The sequence below is a fragment of the Ambystoma mexicanum genome, chromosome 10, assembly GCF_040938575.1.
Source record: "Ambystoma mexicanum isolate Mex_15411 chromosome 10, UKY_AmexF1_1, whole genome shotgun sequence".
In the NCBI taxonomy this organism is placed as follows: domain Eukaryota; kingdom Metazoa; phylum Chordata; class Amphibia; order Caudata; family Ambystomatidae; genus Ambystoma; species Ambystoma mexicanum.
Window position 1 is genome coordinate 1,357,485,933 of NC_090932.1, and position 23,762 is coordinate 1,357,509,694.

At 44.6% G+C, this 23,762-nt stretch overlaps 1 protein-coding gene across 1 annotated transcript in view; it reads right to left on the bottom strand.

Annotated features, from left to right (window-relative positions):
• Positions 1 to 3,642: 3,642 nt before the first annotated feature.
• ASPHD2 (aspartate beta-hydroxylase domain containing 2) overlaps positions 3,643 to 23,762 on the bottom strand; it is a 314,591-nt gene continuing 294,471 nt past the window's right edge. The window contains exons 3-4 of the mRNA XM_069619377.1: positions 22,810 to 22,923; positions 3,643 to 5,055 (exon numbers count right to left, since the gene is read on the bottom strand). Coding sequence (XP_069475478.1) covers positions 4,946 to 5,055; positions 22,810 to 22,923 — 224 coding nt within the window. The 3' untranslated portion in view covers positions 3,643 to 4,945. The remainder of the gene's footprint in view (positions 5,056 to 22,809; positions 22,924 to 23,762) is intronic.

Consider the following 23,762-nt stretch of genomic DNA (forward strand, 5'->3'; position numbering starts at 1 on the left):
GTGCAAGATTCCCTGGCTCCACACATGACTCCAAGGTGCTGCGCGACTCCATGCATCCCTGCTACATGGCACGACACGCTCCAGAACTTACCTGGCTGCTGGGAGAGTGTAACCACAGTGCCATGCGGGGTGCTGAGTGAGGTGTGGGGTTCCCAAGCATAGTGAACGTGTCTGCTGGCTGGGACATGAGGGGTGTCGATTGAGGGGGGGAATCCCAAGCACAGTGAATGTGTCTGCTGGCTGGGACATGAGGTGTCGATTGGGGGGGGAGGATTCCCAAGCATAGTGAAGGTGTCTGCTGGCTGGGAGATGAGGGGTATCGGAACATAGCATAGGATTGCATGCATGAGGAGCACAAGTGCACACAGCATGCATTAATCCATCATCACTCCCCACACCCAATACCCCAACTCCCCCTCCCCCGCTGCCCCCACACACAATACCCCACTACCCCAACAACACCTCCACAACTACTGCATCCCGACGTGCACTGGTGACTAGTCCTATTCATGCCCTCTTTTTGGAGGAGTGAGTTCAGCATCTGTGCGTGAACGAGTCACTGTGAGTGTCGCACAGGGCTTGTTTGGGTTGAGCTGGCTGGTGTTGTGCTGGTAGATGGTTCAGGTTGTGAGGTTGGGGTGGCGTTGCGCTGTCCGGCAATGGCGGTAGCCAACTGTGTGATGGCCTGTCACAGAATTGTGGGGTGGGATTATTTAAGTGGGAGCATAAGATTAGCATGTCAGGTCTATGTTAACCCAATAACAAAATACACAAAAAAATACTCAACACAGGAAAGGGTGGAATCTATGTACTTGCCCTGAATTCAGGTTTTACGATTTCATCCTAGACAGTAAGCAAATGTTCCCAGTTCATGCTTGCAGGATTCTGCAAGACTATTGCAACCTTGCATTTTCTTTCTCTTTATTTTTTCGATCCTGTCAGACAATTGCTATTGTGATTTCTCTCCACTCCGTTCTATGATCACTATTTTGCTTTGTAATATTGAGAGGCGTCCACCACAATGTCACATTTCCACATCCTTTCCCTTGCCCTATTGAACCACCATTTCTTACATCCCCTCCTCCAACTTCCATCACCCTGTCATCTCAGGGTCGGTGCTCCACTGTGCAATCTCTAGCGTGTCTTGGAAGTGGCCGGCTCTTCTCTTCATTTTCCACATTCTGGATCATTGCTATTCAGGAAGGACTGCATGCTCACAACCCGCACCAAACATATTGTATTAAGTTCATGAAAAGTAATTTTATTGGGTATTTATTAGGCTTTCAAACAGGACATGTTGATAATCTCTTACTGTTTTTGTCCATTTGTGAAACTACAGTTGGTAAAACAGCAACATCCCGTAAAGGGAAAAAAACAATGGTACAATCCATGTCAAAATAACTTACTTGAGCTTACTACAGCTATCATCTTCGCTAAAGCTAACTCCTTCAACAATAGGATTGCCAACGCCAAATCTAGTACCAAAGAAATCTTCACCATCTTCAGGGAACTTGAAACTCCGTTCACCTCATCATCCACCATCCAGAAAGATGAAAAATGGTGTAATGACATCCAATCCGCCATGTTTAATAAACTAAATACCATGCAAACTAAAATTCAGGCACACCAAAAAGCTATGACCCTCCTAATCGCCAACCAGAATACTAACACCAACAAAAAGACCAAAGCCCACTCCTGTCCGCCTTTCGACTTCAAAGACATCACTGAATCTGAGGTCATCACGCTCTTAAAAACCATCAAACCATCTAACTGTAAAGGTGACGTATGCCCTGCACAGCTAGTCCAAGACTGCGGTCCTACTCTGGCCCCCTTCCTCACACTCTTCATAAATGCATCCTTTCAGTCTGGCCATGTTCCAACTGATCTTAAGGAAGCCTGGGTCCGTCCGCTCCTCAAAAAGCCCTCACTTGACCAATCAGTACCAGGGAACTACAGGCCCATCACTACTGTCCCCTTTCTATTGCAAATTTTGGACAAAGCGGCCTACCATCAAGTCCAAAAATTCCTCGAAGAGCTCCGCCTTCTCGGCCTTCGGCAGTCTGGTTTCAGACCTCGTCACGGGACGGAAACAGCTTTACTTGACCTGAAAAATCAAATGGAAGACATTCGTGACGCAGGCAAACCAGCGCTCCTGCTCCTCCTCGATCTATCTGCAGCATTCGACCTCGTTGATCACAACACACTCTGCCACCATCTCTCTATAGCAGCCAACTTCTCCCCAAAAGCATGCGCATGGATCACCTCATTCCTACAGGAAAGGGCCATGAAAGTCTTCTCTGACTCAGCATGCGCATCCCCTAGCCACATCAAATGTGGGGTGCCCCAGGGCTCCTGCATAGCACCCACCCTCTACAACCTGTTCACATGGCCTCTCTTCAATCTCCTCGATTATATGGGCATCTCATACACGAACTATGCGGATGACACCCAAGTGCTCATCCCGCTTACAGGTGACTATGAGCTGGACAAGAACACCCTCAACTCCATCTACGCCACCATCCAAGCCTGGATGGCAGACAACTGGCTTTGTCTAAATAGCGAGAAGACCGAGCTTTTACTTATTGGGTCACCAACCATTCTAGGCAACCTTGACAAACAATACACCTCTTTTACCATCGACAACATACCGATTGCGGTATCCCAAACAGTCAAGACTCTAGGAGTCTATCTCGACTCTAATCTCACCATGGACAGGCATGTTAATGCCATAGCCTCCTCATCGGCATACTACTCCAAACTCATCTACGCAGCAAGACCCTTCCTATCCTCACAAAATGGCCTCAGTATTGCTAGGGCCATCATAGGATCCAGGTTGGACTACTGCAACGCACTCCTTGGTGGGACCTCCGGTAAAAACATCGCTAAACTCCAGCTTGCCCAGAACAACGCCCTCAGGGCTGCTACAGGTTTTTCCAGGAAAGACCACATTTCTGACCTTAGGAGGCAGGTCCACTGACTGCCCATTAGGCAGAGGATCATCTTTAAAATCCTCTCCCTCACCCATAAATGCCTCCATGACCTTGCTCCCCCTACCTTGCCCAGAGAATTTCACGACCCACCTCGGCCAGGCCCACCAGATCTGCCTACACCAACCTGATTTCTACCCCCAAGACTTGTAGAGTACGTGCGGGCGGTTCGAGCTTCTCAACCCTAGCAGCCTCACATTGGAACGCCCTACCTTCGCTCCTTAGGGGGATTGACTATCACCTAGCCTTCCGCAAAGCCTTAAAAACTAGGCTGTTTGTCTAAACCTACCTGCCTTTATATTTAAAGGCAGACGAACGTCATTTGTAACTATGCTCCGCTCCTCTCTCTGTAACTAAGTACCTTATGTTTCCTATGTTTACATAATCTTGCTGCTTACGCCTTCATGTAATAGCGCCTCGATGTCTATGGGCTGCAGTGCGCTCCACAAATGTAAAAAAATAAAATAAAAAATAAAAAATATTAACTTTTTATCATTAGTATCTTATTGACAAAAATCTAATCTTTACTCTAAAGTGTTTTAAAATTAAGCATATTAGAAAGTTAATCCTTCATTTACAAGTCACCGAAATCTTACATCCATGGTTCGGAGGTCCCTAGCGGTATAACAACAGAACTTCAGAAAGAGATAACCAGTTTGCTTCAGTTCTTGCCTATCCATTTTTATTTTAGAACAAAATGTCAGTCCGTTGCTTTGCAAAGCACAACAAAACATGTTTGTTTCCACACAGAAGACAAACGGCTGGTGCCCAACCATCACAACAGAGGCCTTTTAAATTTGTATTTCAAACACTCTTCGGCTCAATGACATATAAATGACATATGTATACGTAGTCAAGAAAAAGGAAAACTTTGGTCAGATTAAAAGATTAGATTCCCTTCATGGCCAGCTGCCATGAGAAGCTTTAGCAGATGGTCAATATTGGTGCAATACTCCCCCTCCCCCCCAAAAGAAGGTACATTGGCGAGCCCTTACCCTCCTCCCCCTCTCCCCCCCAAGTCAAGAAGACAGTCCAAGGATGGAATTCCTTTGTAAGACATTTGAACACAGTCTCGTCAGTGAATCGGGCCAGCCACTGACTTCCACTGTAGTGCAATTGAGACCCGTCAGTGTCACTTGCCTGGTTTAAGCAAGAGCATGCAAAACCCAACAAAACTTCTGCAAATGAAGGCTTGGAAAATACTGTCTTTATAAATACTTTGATCCCAGCCTCCCCAGCTGGGATCGCTGTCGTCGAATAGTAGAAACGTCTTTACAAGACTGCAAAACACTTCACTCATTCGAAAGCTGGTCACTTGTTTAATGATTGCTCTGAATTGCCCTTTGGCATCCCCACCGCCTTGTCCCTCACCCGCCCTCCAATTCACACTCAATCTGTGTGAACAAACCAAAAGCATTGCTTATAAGTAGTTTCTCAAGGGCTATTATTTGTTGTTCCGCTTCATGTACAAACTTTCCACAAAGTGATGTATCTTTACAGGGACAAAGACGCCAGGCCGAGCACATCATAAATTGGTTCTTAAGATGATCACAAGAAATTGTATATTACATTCAAACAAAACACACCCTTATTATTATAATAATAATTAATAACTGTGTAATCTTATTTCTGATCACTGCAAAAACACAGTAGCAGCATAACACATACTACAGTGAAACCGCATTTTATCACAGAATGAAAGGGATGGCAGCCGTTGTCGGTTGCAAAATTGAAATCCCTGATAAGCAAATGGTTTGATAAATGGACGACTTTGAGTCAAACAAAAACCGGACATCTCGGTTTTCGGCAATTCCCAACAAACAAGAAGAAACACTATGTATGTGCTGTGGTAAAGCTTTCCATTGAGGCAGGTTTCAATTGGTCGAAATGGTACAATCACAGCTGTGGGAGGCGAGACCCCACGTTTCAGGTTCCTATCGTACGCGGAGGATGTAGGTTCATCGCCCTGGGGCAAAAATGAAATCCAGAGCTTGGCGTTCCGCTGCTGCCACATTTGGGTGCCATAAATCGACCATTAAAATCACACGCGGACCTTCTTCTGCCGGACCTAGATGAAGGATACAAAACAGAATTATGTACTTGTGGCAGCCAATTGAGGAACATGTTTAAATCGGATGAAGACGGGTTATTCAGATATCATCCCACTTTTAGTCTGGTGCTCTTTTTTAAGAACGATCCTCTTAAAAACATGAATTGACCTTTTCAAGTTAGCCCAGTATCGCTGCCCAGAACACATGTTCCCACTTATTGTAACATCCATAATTTAATTTCTAAATTAATTTACTCCACTGGGGCCAGATTTTCAAAGCTTTGCACTTGTGCAAGGAAGTGGAGAAAATTAATTTAGCACACTTTTGCTGCTTAGATAATACTGAACAACTTAGATAATACTGAACGGGGCTAACTGGTTTATCCCCAATCAGTATTATCCCAAAAAAATAAAATCACATGGGCAAAATTGAAGCAGGCGGTTTATTTACTATGTTTGTGGCAAAACATGAAAAGAAAGATTGTAAGCACTCTTCATTTTATGTTGTGCAGCAAACATAGTACACACCCAAATTATTTTTTTGCCCTAGTACCATTTTTTATTTTGAGATAATTTGGATTGCGGCTGAAAATGTGCACTCACCACTAGCCAATGGCTAGTGATAAAGGACCTATGGCGAGTAGGACATTATGTGCTATGTGTATGTGGAGAGTTGAGAGGCAGAGTTACTTTTTATGCCTGGCAACTTGAAATTTTGACCCAAAACACGGTTTGCTCCATTTTGGACTATTAAAGCATTTGCTCAATTTTTAGCACTGGGGCAAATGTTAGTTAATCTGCCCCATTGTGGGGAATACGGGTGACAAAACTGTAAAAGAATGTTTTGTTTTTGTCATTCTGAAGTGGTTGCTAACATTAGGGAACCCTGTTCTAATCAGATCTGATCTATGTATGTGTGTGTGTGTGTGTGTGTGTGTGTGTGTGTGTGTGTGTGTGTGTGTATTATCTTGAAAGATTCATACCGTTTGGAGCTGAAATGCTAAATGATTCCAAAGATCTGAACACCGAATCGAGCCACGTGAAGAGAGAAGTGTACCTATAGCGCAACTCAAAAATGTACAAGTCTGTGTGTGTGTTTTATCTCTTCATTTATTTTGATTTCATTGGTTTTATTTCGCTTTTCCTTTATATCAATTTCTCATTTATTCTGTATTCCGACCAATAGGTGTCTAAGGTTTCAAAGGATTTGAATCGGTTTGAATGATAAAGCATTTTAAAGGTCCTGTTCGAATCCACTACCAGTCAGCCCTATGGACTAAAGCTGATTCATACTATTTTTTTAATGGATTCAAACCATGGTTCGAGTCGGGCACTTTAAGGCTTGACATGCCCTAAATTAATTATTTTCTCACTAAAGGGTTTTCGTCTTGTTATTATCATAGGCTTCCTTCCATATTCTATGCCATTTTTGTTTCACTCTTTGCTCAATCTAAAGCACGTGTGTTCCTAGAATTTAGAGCTTTCATTCTGGTTTCTTGCACACTATGCCTAAACCTGAAATTAATAGGTGGAAGGCGAAATTGCAAAATATGGAGTGTGGAAGCTTTCAGTGTTTGCCCAGGTTTCGCTAGACGTACATTGTAACTTTCTACCTTCCATACCGGTTCACATTGCATTAAATGTTACATTTTGATGTAGGTCACCCTCTATTATTACTTTTTCGGTGCTTCACTTGAGTTCTTTTTCACCTTCCCTGTCTTTGATGGTGGGATACCTTTTATGTCCCAAAAAGGCTCTTTTTTGACCCCATTACAGATAACAAACACACGTGGAAGAAAAGCACAAAAAGACTCTGAAATGTACTTCCTCTCCAGTCTCCAGTTCCAGTAGGTCAACAAAAACTCTTTCATTGTGTCTTTCAAATCTCGATACTCTACTCCCTCTGAGAGTCCTTTAACCCTAATGTTTATTCTCCTTGAAAGATTTTCGGGGGCTTCAATCTGGTTCTCTACATTTTGTGTGGCCATTGCAAGGTGGTCGGGAAAAAAACATCTATTTTGCGTGCATCATCTGCCAGCTCCTGAATGGCGCTTTCGGTAGTATCAAGTCACACTCCTACTGCCGCTATATCCCCTTTCACCTCCTACAAGGATTGAGCCAGCTCTGCTCTAACTCAGCTACGATTGTGGGGTCTCTGTCATCTGATCACTAAAAGCCTTAAAACATTGCTGGGACACTTCTTTAGTTACCTCTTGTCCAGTTGACCATATTGGTGGCCCTCTTGAGATCTCTTGTTCCTGAGGAATTTGTTCTTCTGTCGACCCCGCCTCTCACTCCTTCCTCCAGAGCTATGACAATGCCCCATCTTATTGTTTCTTTGCCCCTTTAGGAGTAGGGGCCCCTTCCTTGGATTCTTCGGGTCCGTTTCTAGAAATGTTTAGGAATGTGCAAGGGTGACTTTCTGATCACCACTGTGGTCAGATCACCTAAGGAAATCTCAGTCCTTTGTCCTTTTGTTGACCAATCCGAAGAATATATCACAATCCAGTCCAACTACCCTTTTTCTATCTATAGTGCACCCAAATAGTCCAATTTCTGGCAGCATCCACAAGACAACATAAAGTCTACTTGTGCTATATGTTATTTATTATTAGAAGTTGTGTAGAGCACTACATGCCACCTTGCAGTCACCTCAGGGTGGTAGGCTACACAAATATATTAAGACACTTTACAGGGAGTTACAATCTGACTGAATACCAGTGATTGTCTATTATTCCTCAGTTGCTATCCTGCGTGAAGGCAGAATCAGTTGGAGTTCAGTTTTTAAAAACCTTATGAAAAACATATAGCTGGGTTCTGTTCCTCTGTCACGGGCATTACACTTTCCTCTGTTATCCGCTTGGAACCATTGGTATTTTGACTCACACATAGTAGCAAATCTGCAAAAAGTCACGCAAATAAAAAATGTGCAGAGGATGTGCTTAAAATGAGAAATGCGCGGGTCACCTTATTTTATAAGGTGATGTCAGCATTTCTAGGTGCCGGAGCCCGACACTCATTTTAAGAATACGAAATAACGCATTTCTATCCCCCAACGAGAGATAGAAATGTAACTGTGACAGTTTCACTTCATAGAAATTCCATCACAGAGTCAAAAGTCAACTTTCATGCACTGCACATCAGCACGTGCAGGAGAATGGGTTTACTTTCTGCACAACAAAACATAAATCCAATTGAAATCTGCAGAAACATCTCCTTATTTGCAAATATAGGCTAAACTGACCGTAGGAAATAGGGCATATCAATTTTGGTGTAAATTATGAAGATTTGCCAGTGCAGCTTCTAACTTAGGCTAAAATCATTTTGAGAATCTACTGCACAGTTCTCAAATGTTCTACATGACAACTTTAATTCATTAATTAATCTTTAGAATGTGCTCAATTTCAGAGACCTGTCTCTAAGCGCAGGACTGGTATTTGAACCTGTGTTACTCTGCGTGGTCTTGCTTCCAAGACAAATATGTTGACAGAGTCATGAATTCCAGTGTGAAACTGGGAAAACTACTATTTTCTCTTCTTCTAAAGTCATTGCAAGCATCCTTCTGTATCCAACACCCACCAATCTGTTTTGCGCTGAGTAGCTGCTTCTTTCTGCTACATGATCAGTAGAAATCAGTAGTTTGGTAAACAGGTAGTGCGATAAGAATAGGCATTCTGCCTGTTTATCCTTTCAGAGGGTCATCGCTCTTGTATGTTTGTTAAGTGTATGAAGGCAACTTTTCAGTCCTCATCAACAACAAATATCACCTCAACTCGTGGTAAAGGCTAAAACCCATTTTACCTTTTGACTAAATCACGTTGGCTGATCTTCCCAGGATGCCTTTTCATGTAATATTCTCTACAAAGCAGATAAAATCAATAAGGCCATTGACCATTTATCTATGGGCATATCACTAGGTCCAAACATGATTCCTACAGTGTTCAAGTATGCCTAAAAATGGTGGGTTGAGTTATTGAAGGCAGTTTTCCCTGCCTTCGAAAGTGGTGTTTTTCCATATTCCTGTATAAACCTTGTTAGTACGTTTGTACCTGAAAGGTCCAACCAATGCAATAACTTCATTCCGACAGATCAGTTTAATTGATTTCGACTGCACCTTTTCAGTTATATTATATTTATGGAGCTAAATGACTGAATGCGGACACAACTGTGGTGCTTGTGGTGGGATCTCCTCCAGATCCAAGGTTAGAAATTTTGGGGTAATCATATCTGCCAATCTGTCTATGGCTGCCCAGGTATCTGCGATATGCCAGATGGGGCATTTTCAGTTGAAAATCTTAAGAAAGGTGCTCCATCTGATTCCTTCAATGCTACGTCCTCTTGTGGTGGCTGCGATGATTCTGTGTAGGCTGGACTACTGCAACTCTCTGTACCTGGCGCAGCCCAAAGGGTTGGTAGGCCGACTACAACGTCTCCAGAATCTGGCAGCAGGGTGGCAACGGGTACCCCTTATGGGTCCCATATTTCCCTGGTATTGCACTCCCTCCATTGGCATGCAGTGGCCCAGCGCATTCAATTTAAAGTTTTTACATTGTCTATCATGCTCTACATGATCAGGGAGCAGAATACCTGTGTGCCAACTTTGAGCGCTATGTTTCGAACCGCCCCCTGCAGTCAGCAGCGGCTGGCATACTGTTTGTGCCCTCTTTTCGCCTCACTTGGGTCAGGTGCGTGCCATTTCGATTGCAGCAGCACAACTGTGGAATACTCTCCCACTATTTATGAAATCATTGTCAAATCTAGCCTTTCGGAAAGCATTAAAAACTCACCTGTTCTGATCTTTTAGCAATCTTGGCTCTGATGTGTTGTTCTGTGGGTGGCTACCTGCCTCTCTAGCGCCATGATGCCTACGGGCGACCGTGCGCTCTACAAGTGACCATAACATAACTGAATGAGTGCTAAACCAATCCTGAATTTGGCCGAGGGTGGCTTTAGGCTGGGCCTGTCCACGGTTGATCAGAGTTTCACCTCGACACATCGGATCAATCATTTTAGCTTCACAGAGAAAATGTCCCTGTATGTTGCGTACCTTGACTTCTCACTGGCCTTTGACCTTGTGTTAAGGGAGAGTTTCTAAGTAAAACTGCCAAAACTGGAGATACACAGGAGCCGGTTAAACATCATCATGCGCTATATTTTAGGACCACCACACAGGTCTGTTTTGGGCAGGCGGGAAATCAACCCCGGAAGATTGCAATAGCTTATTAGCTGCTTTAGCATTGGTTCTTTTCTGCCTCTACATTAAAGACATAGTGAATGTAGTCTTAGATGCATGCCAACATGTGCCGTCTATCACTGTTAAACCAGACTCCATAAAGATCTCATAGTCCACTTGAAGGCTGTAACAGATTACCGTACTTTGAATCGTTTAGTTCCAAATAGGGCCAAATCTAACATTATGGTCCTAAATACTGATTGAGCATTCCTTTCCTTATTTGGAGGGTCTCCGTCATCGAACTCAACAAGGAAACACCACATAGACTGTTAGGGAGAATTTTCTTTAAGGCTAATTTCCCAAACCTAGTGAGTCCCCCAGCAGCTTTGCTGGATTTTTGGGGTTTATTTTTTTCTCTCCTGCTAAGAGTGAGATTCTTTTTGCTCCCACTCTTAGAAAAGATTTGAGGTGTTCCTTTAACCTTCCATGTGTTTTATGGACTATGGGGTCTTTTACTCCATAGGGTCTCATGTCTTTTTTTGATGTGGGTTACAGAGCACCCTCCGTGCCGTAACCCAGGGGGGTCGTAGCAACCCCCCAACATAGACTCCATACCCTGGGACTGACTACTGTCTCCCAGGGCATGTAAAGTCACCATTGGCTTTACTAGTCCCAAATTATGAATAGAAACCAGCACAAACCATCATATTGTGGACGTACTGGTCGGGGCAATTCGATTGCCCCGGGGTCTGTTGTTCGAGGGGGCACGTCTCCGTCCCCCCTGATCGAGTTTTGGCTGGTACCAGTGGATACTACTTTTTATATTCGACCGCAAATATATCTCTATGGGATTTTCCCATTGTTCGAGGCTACCAACTTTAATTATTTAATTCTTATAGCCTCGAACATACCGCCGGTTTATTTATTTAATATTAATTCGCCGGTTGGTATTTTTTGCCAGAACTTGATTCTAAAATGGCGTTTGTGTTCTCTTCTTTGACTCCAACCCAAGAGGAGCCCTTTGTTCCACTTTTTGGCGGGCTTCTCCACAGAAGCCTCCAAAAGTGGTGCCACTCTGTCTGGGTACCACAGGGGGTGTAGGAGGGAGTTTAGGCACCCTGGACTGAGTTACCTGGTAACTCAAGTCGCACTCTTGTGTGATTGGCCCAAGTGGTGAGCCGGCCGGCTCACCGCTTAGCATGTTTGATTGACAGCTAGGCTGAGTGAATGGGGGTGTGCTGCATAAAAGCAGGGCTTTGGGGACTGGAACTTCAGAAGTCGCCACAGGACCTAAGAATCCGAGGAGGGAGAAGCTGAGCCGACCTGCAACGACAACACCACCGGTGGAGCCCTGCTGAACACTCTCACCACTTTTCCCAACGACAGAGGAGATCTCCAGCCCGGAGAGTCTTCTTCCTTCGACTGGTGGGGATAACCAGTCTACCTTCTTTTCGCCTTCCTGGAGCATCTCGTGGCCGCCTTGCCTGTGCCAAGCACCCCGGCAACCGGGATACCACGTTTTCGCCACTACCACGAACCGAAAGGGTAGGACCTTTGTACTGGAGAACTCTGCGGCTGGTTTCTTCCCTGGCAGTGCAATGACCTTCATCTTTTCTCCACGACGAGATCTTCTCTTCCTCTGGACGACGCTGCGACTTGCACCTGCTGCCAAGAACAACTGCCCCCGCTGGAGGATCCTCTCCATTTAAGGTACCGTATTCCGCCTGGCTTCCCTTGCAACCGATTGAACGGGGTGTATTAAATCCTCGTCTCTCGAACCTGGGTTAGCCTGGGACACCTTAGCTAACTTTTCTGCACTGAACTAAACCTTTTTCGAACTACCGCCACAAACTTCGAAGACATAACTGTCTGATCTTGGGCATCTTCCGCCTGGCTCCCTTGAAAGTGGACCTGGCACCTAAACGTCCTTGCACAGTCTACTGATGGGCCTTCCTAACTTGCTGTGGTTCTTTAAAAAGTGTTTAGTGTGTACGCTTCCATAATTCTGCTTTTCCCTCCCTTTTTATTTAACTTGTTGGAGTGCCATCGAACGTTAAGCGCTCACCTCTGTCTGGAAATAAGTGGTGTTAACTAAGACTTGTCCAACAAGTAATCAGGGATGTACATATGATAATGGTGATTGTGTTTTGAACTTATCTTACCAATTTAGTGCTAGTGTGTTTTGTAAGTGTGTGTTAAATAAATAATTATATACTTTTACACCCAAGCTCTGGTCAGTGTTTGCTTGTGCTACTGTATTTCTGTACCTATTTTGTATGCTCTGTATACTGCCTAACTCTTCTTGAGGTAAGTCTGACCGCTCAGCCACAGCTACCAAGTGAATCTGTGTGGTACAGACTGCTAACAAGTGGGTTTACTGCCAAACACCTGTAGTCTTAAATCTTTTGCAGTGGTCCCTAAGGGAACTGCACAGGTTTCTGCCTAACATAGACATGGTGCTGAAAAAAGCAGAATTAGCAGCAAGCGTCAGCACAAAACCTGTCTGAAATTTTAACAAAAATGTAGGCGCTGAAGTTGAAAAAGTATTTTGAGCAAAATTTGGCAGCTGAGTCCTATGGAGCAGTGACATGGTAGATGGACAAAAACACCTTCAGAGTTGAAATCAGTGAAAAAAAGGTTTGGAAACAGCTCCTATAAAAGCTCCTATAAATGCCACGAGGGTTCCCGGACGCAGCTCTATGAGCTGGTGATGGCTCCTTCCCCCAGAAAAAAAGGAGGATAATGAATAGTCCCACCAGGTGTGCAGTTGAAAGAGTAACAGTTAAATGAAAATCTGGTTAACATGGCATAGAAGGATCCCTTTCTACCAGTCTTTCATTTCAAACTACAGGTAGTAATGAATGGAAGAACTTATTTTGGGCAAGGCAGGAATTTTAGATCCCAATTTTCACGACATAGAGTTGTATATATCTTTGTTGACCAACAAAACAAAAAAACAAAAAATATGTGATAAACTTAAACTTGATGGATAAATGATACAAATATCTCAGATAGACTGGGCTGATGCTTACATGCTCGGCCTCAGGCAACAACCAAATTTAAAAGATCTGTCTGAGCACCATCAGATAAGTCTTTTGTCTGGACCAGAGCAGATAACTTGGCAATTGGAAAAAACATGAGGAGATGGGATTGTGTAAAGGATTCGACCTGTAAGGTCTTACAAGCTGAGGACGAGAATCTCTTTCATGTTTGTCTCTTTCAGCCCCTATTTGGGCTGTAACCATCTATGGTAATTTGGCTTCACGCCCACTATCAGAGAGAAGGGTTACTAGACAAAGTGACAATGTCAATGCGCCTGAGGGATTCTGGCCAGAATATAAAACATTACTGCTTCATTCAGATCTGGTGCATGGAGAGTGAGAGAAAGATATGAGTTAAGAGTTATTGGTCCTCATTACGAGTCCGTCGGTAACCAAGCCGGAAAAACCGGCAGGTTACCACCGGACCCGTGTCACCATTCCGCCTCCCGGAATCACCGGGGCATTACGACCCCGGTGATCCGGGAATTCCAGAGGCGGAATTGTGTAAATCCCCATTCGCATGGAGCTCCATAGGACTCCATGGGGATGGGGACAATGGATACACTGGTTCTGTCTATGACAGAGCCAGTGTTTCCATGTCCGCCTGCAGGCGGGTGGTGTTAAACCCGCCAGGTCAGACCTGGCGGGAGTGACACCTCCTGCCTGCAGGACTCTTAATCAGCCGGTCCCGAAAGAATGGTGGCGGCGGTTTTACCACCACCATTCTTTCTGGACCGGCAGGGTCGTAATGAGGCCCAAAGTCTAATTATCAGATCCGTTGAAGGTTTTATAACTTCATCACAGGGTTTCAGATGGATGGTTTTGAATACTGACCTCCTTTCCCCTGTTTAATTGGTATTGCCTGCAGATCTGTATTTGTACTTTGTACCTTGACTGATAATTAGGTTGCAAATATTTCATATCCCTCAAATTCAGTTGTTTTAGGTAAAGCTTTTATAACTTAATATTTTGGTTTTCCCGGTTTGATTGTATTGTTTTATGTTCTTTGTCATGAAAGTGTTACTAATAAAATACCAAATATGTACTTGCAGTAGCTCAATATGTTAGTGTTTAATAGTATGGAACAAGATGCAGGAGTCTGGGAATCGGGGCTCTCTGATAAGCGGTGGAGGGTTCTGCCTGGAGGGGTCTCATTAAATGCTAGTTATCTCCCACTCAAGTAAAATGTCTGGTAAAGCCTACCATGTTGCAGTGTATGTTGGCCACAGGTGTTCGATAGCATACTGCAAGTACTTATTTAGCGGCACAGTGTCAACAGATAATCATACGTGATGGGCATCAATAGCATGCGCAAGAATGCCAAAAATCACCAGGTGCAGGGAGGTGACTGAAGATCAGCATCTCTTTATGGCATTTGTGATACAGGTCCCATTGTTCACTGAGCAGAACCAGAACGCTTGCCAGCTTGACACCCAACAGATTGTGTGATTGGTTTCCTTACAGAATTTTCAATCTTGCAGAAGCCTGTTTTTCAATTTGGGTACTTCTTTCAGGATTAACATTCTTGCATATCCACATCAATTTTCGGGTAGTCATTGTTTTCAGTGTTCTCAGCGCTCTTAGGGGCCCAGCATTTTCTGGGTTCACAAAGCTTTTGGGGTTCCCACTGTTTTCAGTGATCATAGTGCTTTCACAGTTCACCTCCCTTCTGAGGCTCTCAGAGCCTTTCACGGTTGACAGTGCTTTCAGCGACTGCTTTTAGGGTTCAAAATGTCTTTGGGGTTAACAGCATTTTCATTGTTTTCTGTGCTCTGAAGGTCTCTTCATTTTAAGAGTTAATAATACTTTCGGGATGCCCAGTGCTTTCAGTGATCACAGTGAGTTTAGCAATTTGGGGGATGGCAACGCTTTTGGTATTAACACAGCTTTCGGGGCCCCAATGTTTTTGGGCTCCAAAGCTTGTTGGGGTTGAGTGCTTTTTGGTGTCCACAGAATTTTTAAGTTTCACATTGCTTTCGGGGTCTGCAGTGCTTTCAGGTCCAATAGGCACAACACATAGGTTCAGGACTTATTGTAACGCTCACCTGATTCCCACAGAGGCGCTGATCTTGGCAGGAAGGTGTCTGTGACTCGAAAGGTGATGTGCAGAACCCGATGGGCTTCTGGGGTCGAACCTCTTCGCACTGTGTGTCGAACTCGTAGGGTGAGGTTTCTGCAGGTGAAAGAATATGGGGGTTAATGGTCTGGATTGTTCAATGTTCCTCTTCCTCTCTCTCCCTCTCCGTAGAGCCCCCAGGTCAACGAGCTGACCTTAGATAGGTGAATGCTGGGCTCTCCATCTGCGTCTGGTGCAGGGCGCTGTTGCCAGTTCCTTCACTGGTGAAACATAGGCCTCTTGGACTCAGAAGACCGTCACCGTCGTTAACTGCACGAGCGGTGAGTTTCCAGACACCTTTTTAGTCGTTATAGTCTTTAGGTGCAAGGCACGTTAACATTGAACAGGACTTCGTATAATGCTTTTCTCCCTTTTGTCTTGCAGGACTCTTGAGGAAGATGGAGTGAAGCGCCTGGAAATGCGTGAGTAAATGCAAGCGCTCTAACTGTCTTTTCCTTGCAGCGTAGTTCGTGCTGAAGAGCAGGCGTTCTATTGCGAAGAGCGCGATGGGCGTAAGTAAATACCTGTCTAATGTCTCTTCTTTTGTCTTTCAGAAGTTGGTTTGCAGCGCCGGAGTCCGCAGAATGTCCGTAAGTAGATACAATGCTTTTATCTCCGCAGGCGGCGATGCAGTGTGAAGAAATCCAGAATTCACGGAGTGCCGGTAAGTAGTGACAATGCTTTTGTCTTCGTAGGCGGAGGTGCAGCGTGCCGAAAATGACCGCAGCCGATGGATCAGGTGAGTAGCACTGCGAGATAAGGCTGCCTTGCTAACCTGCTGTTTCTTGTCTCTGCAGGTGCTGCTGTCGACTGGATGCAGGAATGGTGAGTATGCTTCTTGCAGATTCAGGATGCAGGAATGGTGAGTATGACTCTTGCAGATTCGGGATCGTAAGAAGAAAGGCTGGAACAGACTCGGTGAGCGTTCTGCTGCAGATGCAGAATAACGCAAAGCACGTTTCGTCTATCGGGTGTGGTTTAAATAGCCTTGGAGTGATGAGGCGTCTTCCTCCACGGCCCCGCCTAGGTAAGAAAAGAGTTCCAGTTCCAGAAGCTTTCCAGTGCTGAATCCAGGGAGTGGAGCTTGCCCCACCCAGGTAAGAAAGTAGTTCCTGTTCACAGAGGACTTCTAAGAGGCTGGTAAGTAAGCAGCATGGTCTGCTGCAGGCAAGTCCACCCAAGCATCTGCACACATATTATGAGCCCGGCGCTTCCAGTGCCGGGACCGATGATTCTGATGAGCCTGGTGCCACCGGCGCCAGGACATGGTCCAAAAGGTCCCCGTGGGGACCGGCTGGTGCCTAGGATTAGGGACCTGCTTCCAAGGACGTTGGGCTGGTCCTGGCTCCTTGGAAGCAGTGATCATGACACTTATTGGAGAATAGGTACAGATTCAGTCTCCCATTCAGGATTCAATGGAGAATTGGTTTTCTCTTCTGTTCTCCAAGGGTCTACAGGTTCAGTGGGTCTAGTGATCCTTTCTTCTTCAAGTCCCGATGGTAACTCCCCCTTTTCAACAACATGCTATTTGTATACCCCTTCTCGTCTGGTTGCTAGGGAGATTATCTTCCGTTCGTCCAGCCCTTGATTGGTTTACGGACCAGGATACCCTCTAAGCTGATGCCTGCCACATGAGAGTGGTATGGCACTGACAACTGGGTGGGGGTTGTTTTATGGCCATAATGTATGCTCACAGAGGGGTTATGGGTAAGTCACCAGCTTTTTAACTCCTCTTTATGCAGTCATTAAAAGTGATTTGTTACATTACCGTACCCAAAGTTTTAACATAGGAAGAATGCATTTCTTCTGTCAGTAGTAACGCCAATGCCCCACGGAATGGTTGTAAAGCCAGCAACCACTGTAGGAATGGGGAATTTGTATTGACGGTTCTAGTCGGTGGTGAGGCGTGGCTTTATTTGGTTCCGAATGTAGGCAGCAGAAATGTAGTGAATTTTAATCGATGTTCACAAAGGGGGTGCTTTTAGTCCATAAAGTTTTCATTGTTCTAAGGGTTAACACAGCAAAGATTAAGCTAGCATCCCACTCAAAGATGATGGGCAGTCGATTGTATCAAATGAAATGGAATGAAATGATATTTTATTTATATCGCGCTAATACACAAGTGTTTCAGAGCGCGACCAGGCACAAAGGGAGGGGATCAAGGGAGAAAAAAAACAGAAAACAGCAATCTTACTAGGCCCAGTGACAGTTAAGAAAGCGCAAGTGCATGGGAAAGGAAAATGGGGGAAAAGTGCAAGCGAAAGGGGGGGAAGTGGAAAGTGCAAAGCAGAGGAGAGAAAACAAATAAATATTAAATAGAAAAAATAATAAATAAGGGCTTTAAACCATGGTAGTGCAGCCAACAAGTGGCAGGTGAAAGTTAGTCAGAAAGGTATATCTGATAAGTGCAGAAGGAAGGTGGGAGGGGGACTGTATGGGTACAGATACAGAACCCTAGTGCAGATGGTGGCCTGGAGGCAGTGCAGGAGGGTGGCAGGGTGCGCAGGTACCTGGGCCCAAAAGAAAAGAGGGTGGCTAGGTGCACAAGGCCATGAGAAGAAACAGATCAACAGGGCAGAGGGGGGCAAAGGCAGAGGCAAAGAGGAAGGTCTTGAGAAGTATCCTTCTGTGCCACAAGAAAGGCAGTTTTTTATGGCTAAGCGGCAAAAAAAACATTTCAGTTGCTCTTTTCCAATATGATTGCCTGCATTTGAGACTAACTTTATAGTTGTTTGAGAACTGAATATCCTCCTGTTCAAGTGGATTTTCAATTAGTCCTTAGTCTAGAAATTGAACAAACTTTAGCTCACGTAGCTTGAAAACCTGTGATATCAGGATAAGTCCTTATTAATACCCCACCAAAAATCCGGGGGTATTAATCAAATTTGCTATGAAATGATAATCTGACACTGCAGAAAGTCAAATGTTGCAATACCTGGCAATAGGGTGAATACCTAGGCATAGCATGGAAATCACAGCAGGGTGCCTAAGTGTAATGTTGTGTTTGGAGCCAGGAATGAGACGTGGGCACAGGAGAGATGCTTGTGGTTACAAACCTTTATTAACAAACATGGGGATTGGAATATACCTCACTAGCCCTAATCTGGGAGGAATTTCACTACATCAACCAAACTAATGAACCTGTCCAGTGTCCAGATGTCCAAACAAAAGGTCTGTCCTGTGTCCGTAATCCTATTCTGGCCCGCATTATCTAAATAAACTCCAATGTGTAAGGGTATTGACTCTTGAATTTCCAAACTGTTAAAATGTTCAAGTTCAGCACAAAGATCCAATCCAACAAAAAGGTTTCCGATGAACAATGTTAACAATTCCAGGGATGAGCTTCCTTCCCCAGATTCTTTGCATCAAGAGTCACCAACTCAAAAGAACATTTAGGTTCCAAGAGGATTACTCTCTCCCCTTGGTGTATTTACTTTTCTTGGGGTATCAGCTCCCTTCCCCAAGCTTTCTCTTCCCTTTTTACACATTGCAAACCCCAAGGGTGTGTGTGTTTCTTACTAAGGACCCTCTTTCTCGCAGTACAATTTGAAAATAGTTAATTTAATTCAAGGGTTATTTTGCAATAGGTATTTGGTCTTCACCTGGGATACTCTCCCCTTGTCACACAAATGCCTAACTTTCACTTCACCCGGTGCACTTTCCTACCAGGACTTTATTATATAAACATCAATCTTCACCTTGCATACTTTCCTGCAAGGGCCTAACTATGCACAAATACTAAACTTCACCTGGTAAACTTGCTTGCCAGGACTTTGTTACACAAACATTCTTTGTTATACATATACTTAACTTCACTGGGTATCCTTTTTTGCCAGGACTTTACCATATAAGGCACTCCTTCTTTCAGCTTGGGATTCAATAACCCATGGATAACTTGCTTTGCTAATTGTAAGGAAGGCATGGTATCAGAAGTACATCAGACACAAGGAGTGCAATCCAAGGGTGTTTATTGAACAGTATATGTGTGAGAAAAACGCCCAATCTAAACCTAAAACTAGGATGGGAGCAAGCTAAGACCATCAAAGTAAAGTAAACTCTGTCCTAGTGGTGGCCTATACTAATAAACCTATTGCCAAATTCTTACTCTTATATAACTAAAATGGTGTGGGACAATGATATGTATAACAAAAGAGTGTAGTGCAAACTAAAATATGCAAAAAGGTTTCGGTAGTTCAGGACTGCTGAACCAGTGCACTCTTTTCCCCACATTACATCACGGGACAAGGAGAACCAGTGGCATGACTGAGCACCCCTTGAGTCTATAGGCATCAGGAAGCAGTTTCACTGTAGCCTTCAAATCACAGTTCAGTTAACCTTTACCAGTTCTACTAGCTTATAACACTCACAAGCTTTTAATGTCTTTTTAAACAAATATTTGGTGCACTTTCACTGATTCACTCAGGTCCCCCCTCCTCCGGCTCAGACCTTCCTCTGTAGGCAGTTCTGTCTTCTCTCGATCGGGCGCGAGTCTTCAAACCGCTAGCAACACACTTGTTACTTTGCAATCTTTCACACTTTAAATTGAAAGTACTTGCCAGTTCTATACAGAGACTTCTGATAGGCAATCGTGTACCGCCGGGTTACTCAGTTATATTGTAGCTAGTGCGTTTATTTTCAACAATCAGCCTTCTCTTTCTCACGGCTGCCATCCTACGTACAACCCACAATACTGGATACAATTCAAAGGTTTATACTGGCCTCCTCTCGTGAGACCTGGTATCTGCATTTCTTAGCATCACAGGGCTAATAATTCCTTAGGTTAGCTTTATACTTTGTTTCATCTTTTGTCAAAGACTTTTGACTATACGAGGGTGGCTTGTACCCTCGACTTTACCCTCATATGACCACTTTGACTATTTGCCTCCTCTATCAAGTGCTTCAGATTTCTTTTCCAGCTTCTCTCACACATACAATCTTGTCATTCATCATTCCTGCTACAATGTGCTTTTGCTCACGCTTTTTTTCCGACAACCCAGCGAGCACTTCAAACGTTAATGTCCTTTTCATTTATCAACACAAGCCGGTCTCCCATTTCACTCACCGGCAGTGGTTGATACAGATTATGAAGAGCTTCCATCTAGTCAAGACTTTTCGCCCAGCGCAGCTTGCCTCCTTTCAAGTCCTTACAACGCACATGAAGGAGGTACTGCCGTGACACTCTGCAGTAGCAGGTAGTTGCCCCTTTGGGATTCTGCAGCGACCTTCACCCTGCAGATGGTAGGACCACTGCCTTTCATTCACCTCCTGGTCCCGTCTGCTCTGCTTCCATGGTCGCACCACCTTCCCGGTATTTCCTGTCCTTCCGTTCTCTGGTCTTGCTTGCTTCGGATGCCCTTCAAGCCTTGCTCGTGTGCTTTGCCTCGCTCTCCGGGTGCTCTCATGCTCCGCCTTTTATCCCAGTGGGGATAGGTAACAGGATTCAGGTGTAAGTCATCAGGATCAAGTGCCTGACTCTGCCTGACCCTGACCCTGATCCTGATACTGGGACATGCCAACCAGACTGGCTGTGTGCATTTGTCTTCCCTTCACAGGTTTGGTCCGTGTATCAGAGTGTGTGGGAAAAGGGGGGCAGGTAAAGTTCTTAAATAGAAAATGGAATGAGGGTGTTCTACAGGAAAATGGGAACAGGGATACTACGTCCCTCCTCCGGGTGCCCCACTCCCCAGGGACCCTTCATCCAGGTGATCTGCCCCCACTGGTCCACCCCCAGGGTCTGGGTCCAATAGGGATGGCCGTGCCCCAGCCACCTGGATGACAGATCCCCTGGGATTGGTCTGTGACACAACCTTTGGTTTCTCACATAATACTCTCACCTCTTTAGTAACAGTGCTCTTTCCCTTGCTCTGTGTTCTCAAGAAGTGATTTACTTTATTTGGCCACCCGTTAACCCACTTGTTCCTTTTAGGTTCACTGGTTGTTTCTGTTGCTTCTGCAGAGTGAAATATACTTGCCGGCAATCTAGTAATCCTTTTCCTTCCCAGGGCTTACCGGTTGTCTACAGCATTTCTCCGTTCTCCCCTGCTTCGGTGTACTGGCTTTGCAAGTTGCCCCAACAAGCTATGCACTCTCGTATCAGCCTTCACAGTGCACCGTTCCTGCTGCTCTCTCTTTCAGCAATGGACCCTCCGCACCCTAGTTTCTCCGTTCCCTTCTCGGATTCACCTACAGGTCGTCTGCCAAGACCCATTTGCCTTCAGCATAGTGCTCAGTGGTTTTACCGGTTGCGGGACAGTCCCGCCTCTGCAGCTCTCCTCACCCTTCTCATCAGCTGCAGCTGGGACGTATTTGAACTTCCGGGCCTGCTTACACATTTGCCAACAACTAGACCGCTGCGTTGATTGCCCGGTATTCATGACCCTCATTACTATGTTGTTCATTCTTGTGTCAGTCATTATTGAGTTGCTTTCTGAATGACTTGAAAGATGTGGATATTGAGTCCTTACTACTCCCTGCCTCTTCCTTGTCCTAGTTGTCAACATACTCTCCCTAATGGTAGTTTGGGGATTAATCACAATCGATCTTTTAGGAGGTAGAAAATGAGTCTAACAATATGCCATTAAGGCATGGGGGGCTGAGGAAACATTCCTGGAAAGGAACGCAGAGCATGTGGTTTTCTCCAACAATATCATCTGATATGATAGAAGTCATATGATCTCCCAGAGAGTCATCCCCCCCAGGTGGTCCTCACTCATATAGCCTCTCCCGAGTCAGGATCAGGTAGCGGCTGCCGACACCTTGACACATGGGGGGAGGTTATCTCAGGGAAAGGAGAGAGCATATCGTCAGATTCATCATAGCTGCCAATGTCTGACATCTAATGACAGTTCCTGGCAAATGACCGTGTGCCAGAGAATTTTAAGGCAAAACCCAGGATATGGTGGTTTAACATCGCCAAATTAATGTCACTTCCTAGTATATACAGCAGTTTGTAATCCATTTTTGTAAACTAAACTCATGACTCAAAACTCCTAAACTATCTGCGATATATTTTTCAAAGTCAGGAATTATTGCTGAAAGTATTTTGGCGAAAAAACAGCTAATTCCATTTTTGCAGAAAATCTTGCTGCTTACAATAGTTCGAGTTATTTAATGTAATTATCTTGAATTGTACAAGCCCCACTTGCAAAGGATCACTTCAGGGCACGCAAGGAAATAATGCCAGCACAGCCAAGGTGAGGAAATAGATTAGATTCCACCACTTTACGAAATGGCAGAGTTTTCAGTCAAGTCTAATTACGTCTGCTTAAATAAATGTGTACCCAGTGATAATACCGACCCATAAACACCGTCCAACATATGCATCGCGGATTTGGATTTTCTGGAAAAATACTCCTAGCTCTAATAGCAAGTCATTCAAAGATTAAAACAATACAATATAAAAATGGAAGCCTCTGGTCTTCAGTGAACAGTGGATTCGTTACCTTCGTGAAATGCTGTGTGCAGAAAGGAATCATCAAACAGGAGGCATCGACCTTCTGACCAGCACTGTGGCTCTCCGCCGACCACCAGTTCACAGTTACTGGGGGTCTTCAGACCTTCACATGGAAAACAGAAGAAATTACATCCGATGTGTTACTGGCAAACATGCACTTAGCACTGTCCACATGTTTGCAAAACCCAGGCAATCACGGCTGAAGAGATTACAATACGTAGGTTGAAGGGCGTTACATTTCAAAATCAAGTTGCTTGTTAAAAATAAGACCATATGCGATTATAAAGTATTTGCAAAACACATGCAAAACAAAGATATACAAGTGCAAATTGCTAAATAAAAGACTACAAGACAAGAGAATACAGAGGCTGCATTGTGGATATCTTGATTGGATAGCGTAGGAATTAAGGTGAGCCAAAAAGGCTTACATGATACCACAATTACCACCCGGCAACGGGTGAACAACCAATCAAGTTGCTTGGAACGTGGGCTGCAGCCCGCATTCCGAGCAATATGCTGGCTGCTTACCCCACCCAGTCATCTTACTCCCTCTGTCCCTTGTCCAAATATCCTCCAGTGCCTCCCACCACCGGCCTCACTTACCTGCTTTCACCGCTGCAGTTGCATTATTGCAGCTCCTGCTTGCTGGCCGCCATGGCAATGGAAGAGGAGCTCCCCCGTATGGAGCCTCGCCTTCTAGATCCATGGTGGCTATCTTAGTGAAGTGTGGCGTCCCATTCATTGAATCAAAATACAATGCTCTCAGCCAATGTTCCCGCTAATTATTTTTTTCTATGTGTGGAATTGGTTGGCTGTTGTGCGCACCTTATTTTCTATTTGTGCAACTGACTAATGAGGTAAGCAACTTTGTGAGCATGCATATTTAGTGAACTACCGTCGCAGAAGAGAGTTTGGAAAGGAATGTCTTCTTCCAAGCCACTG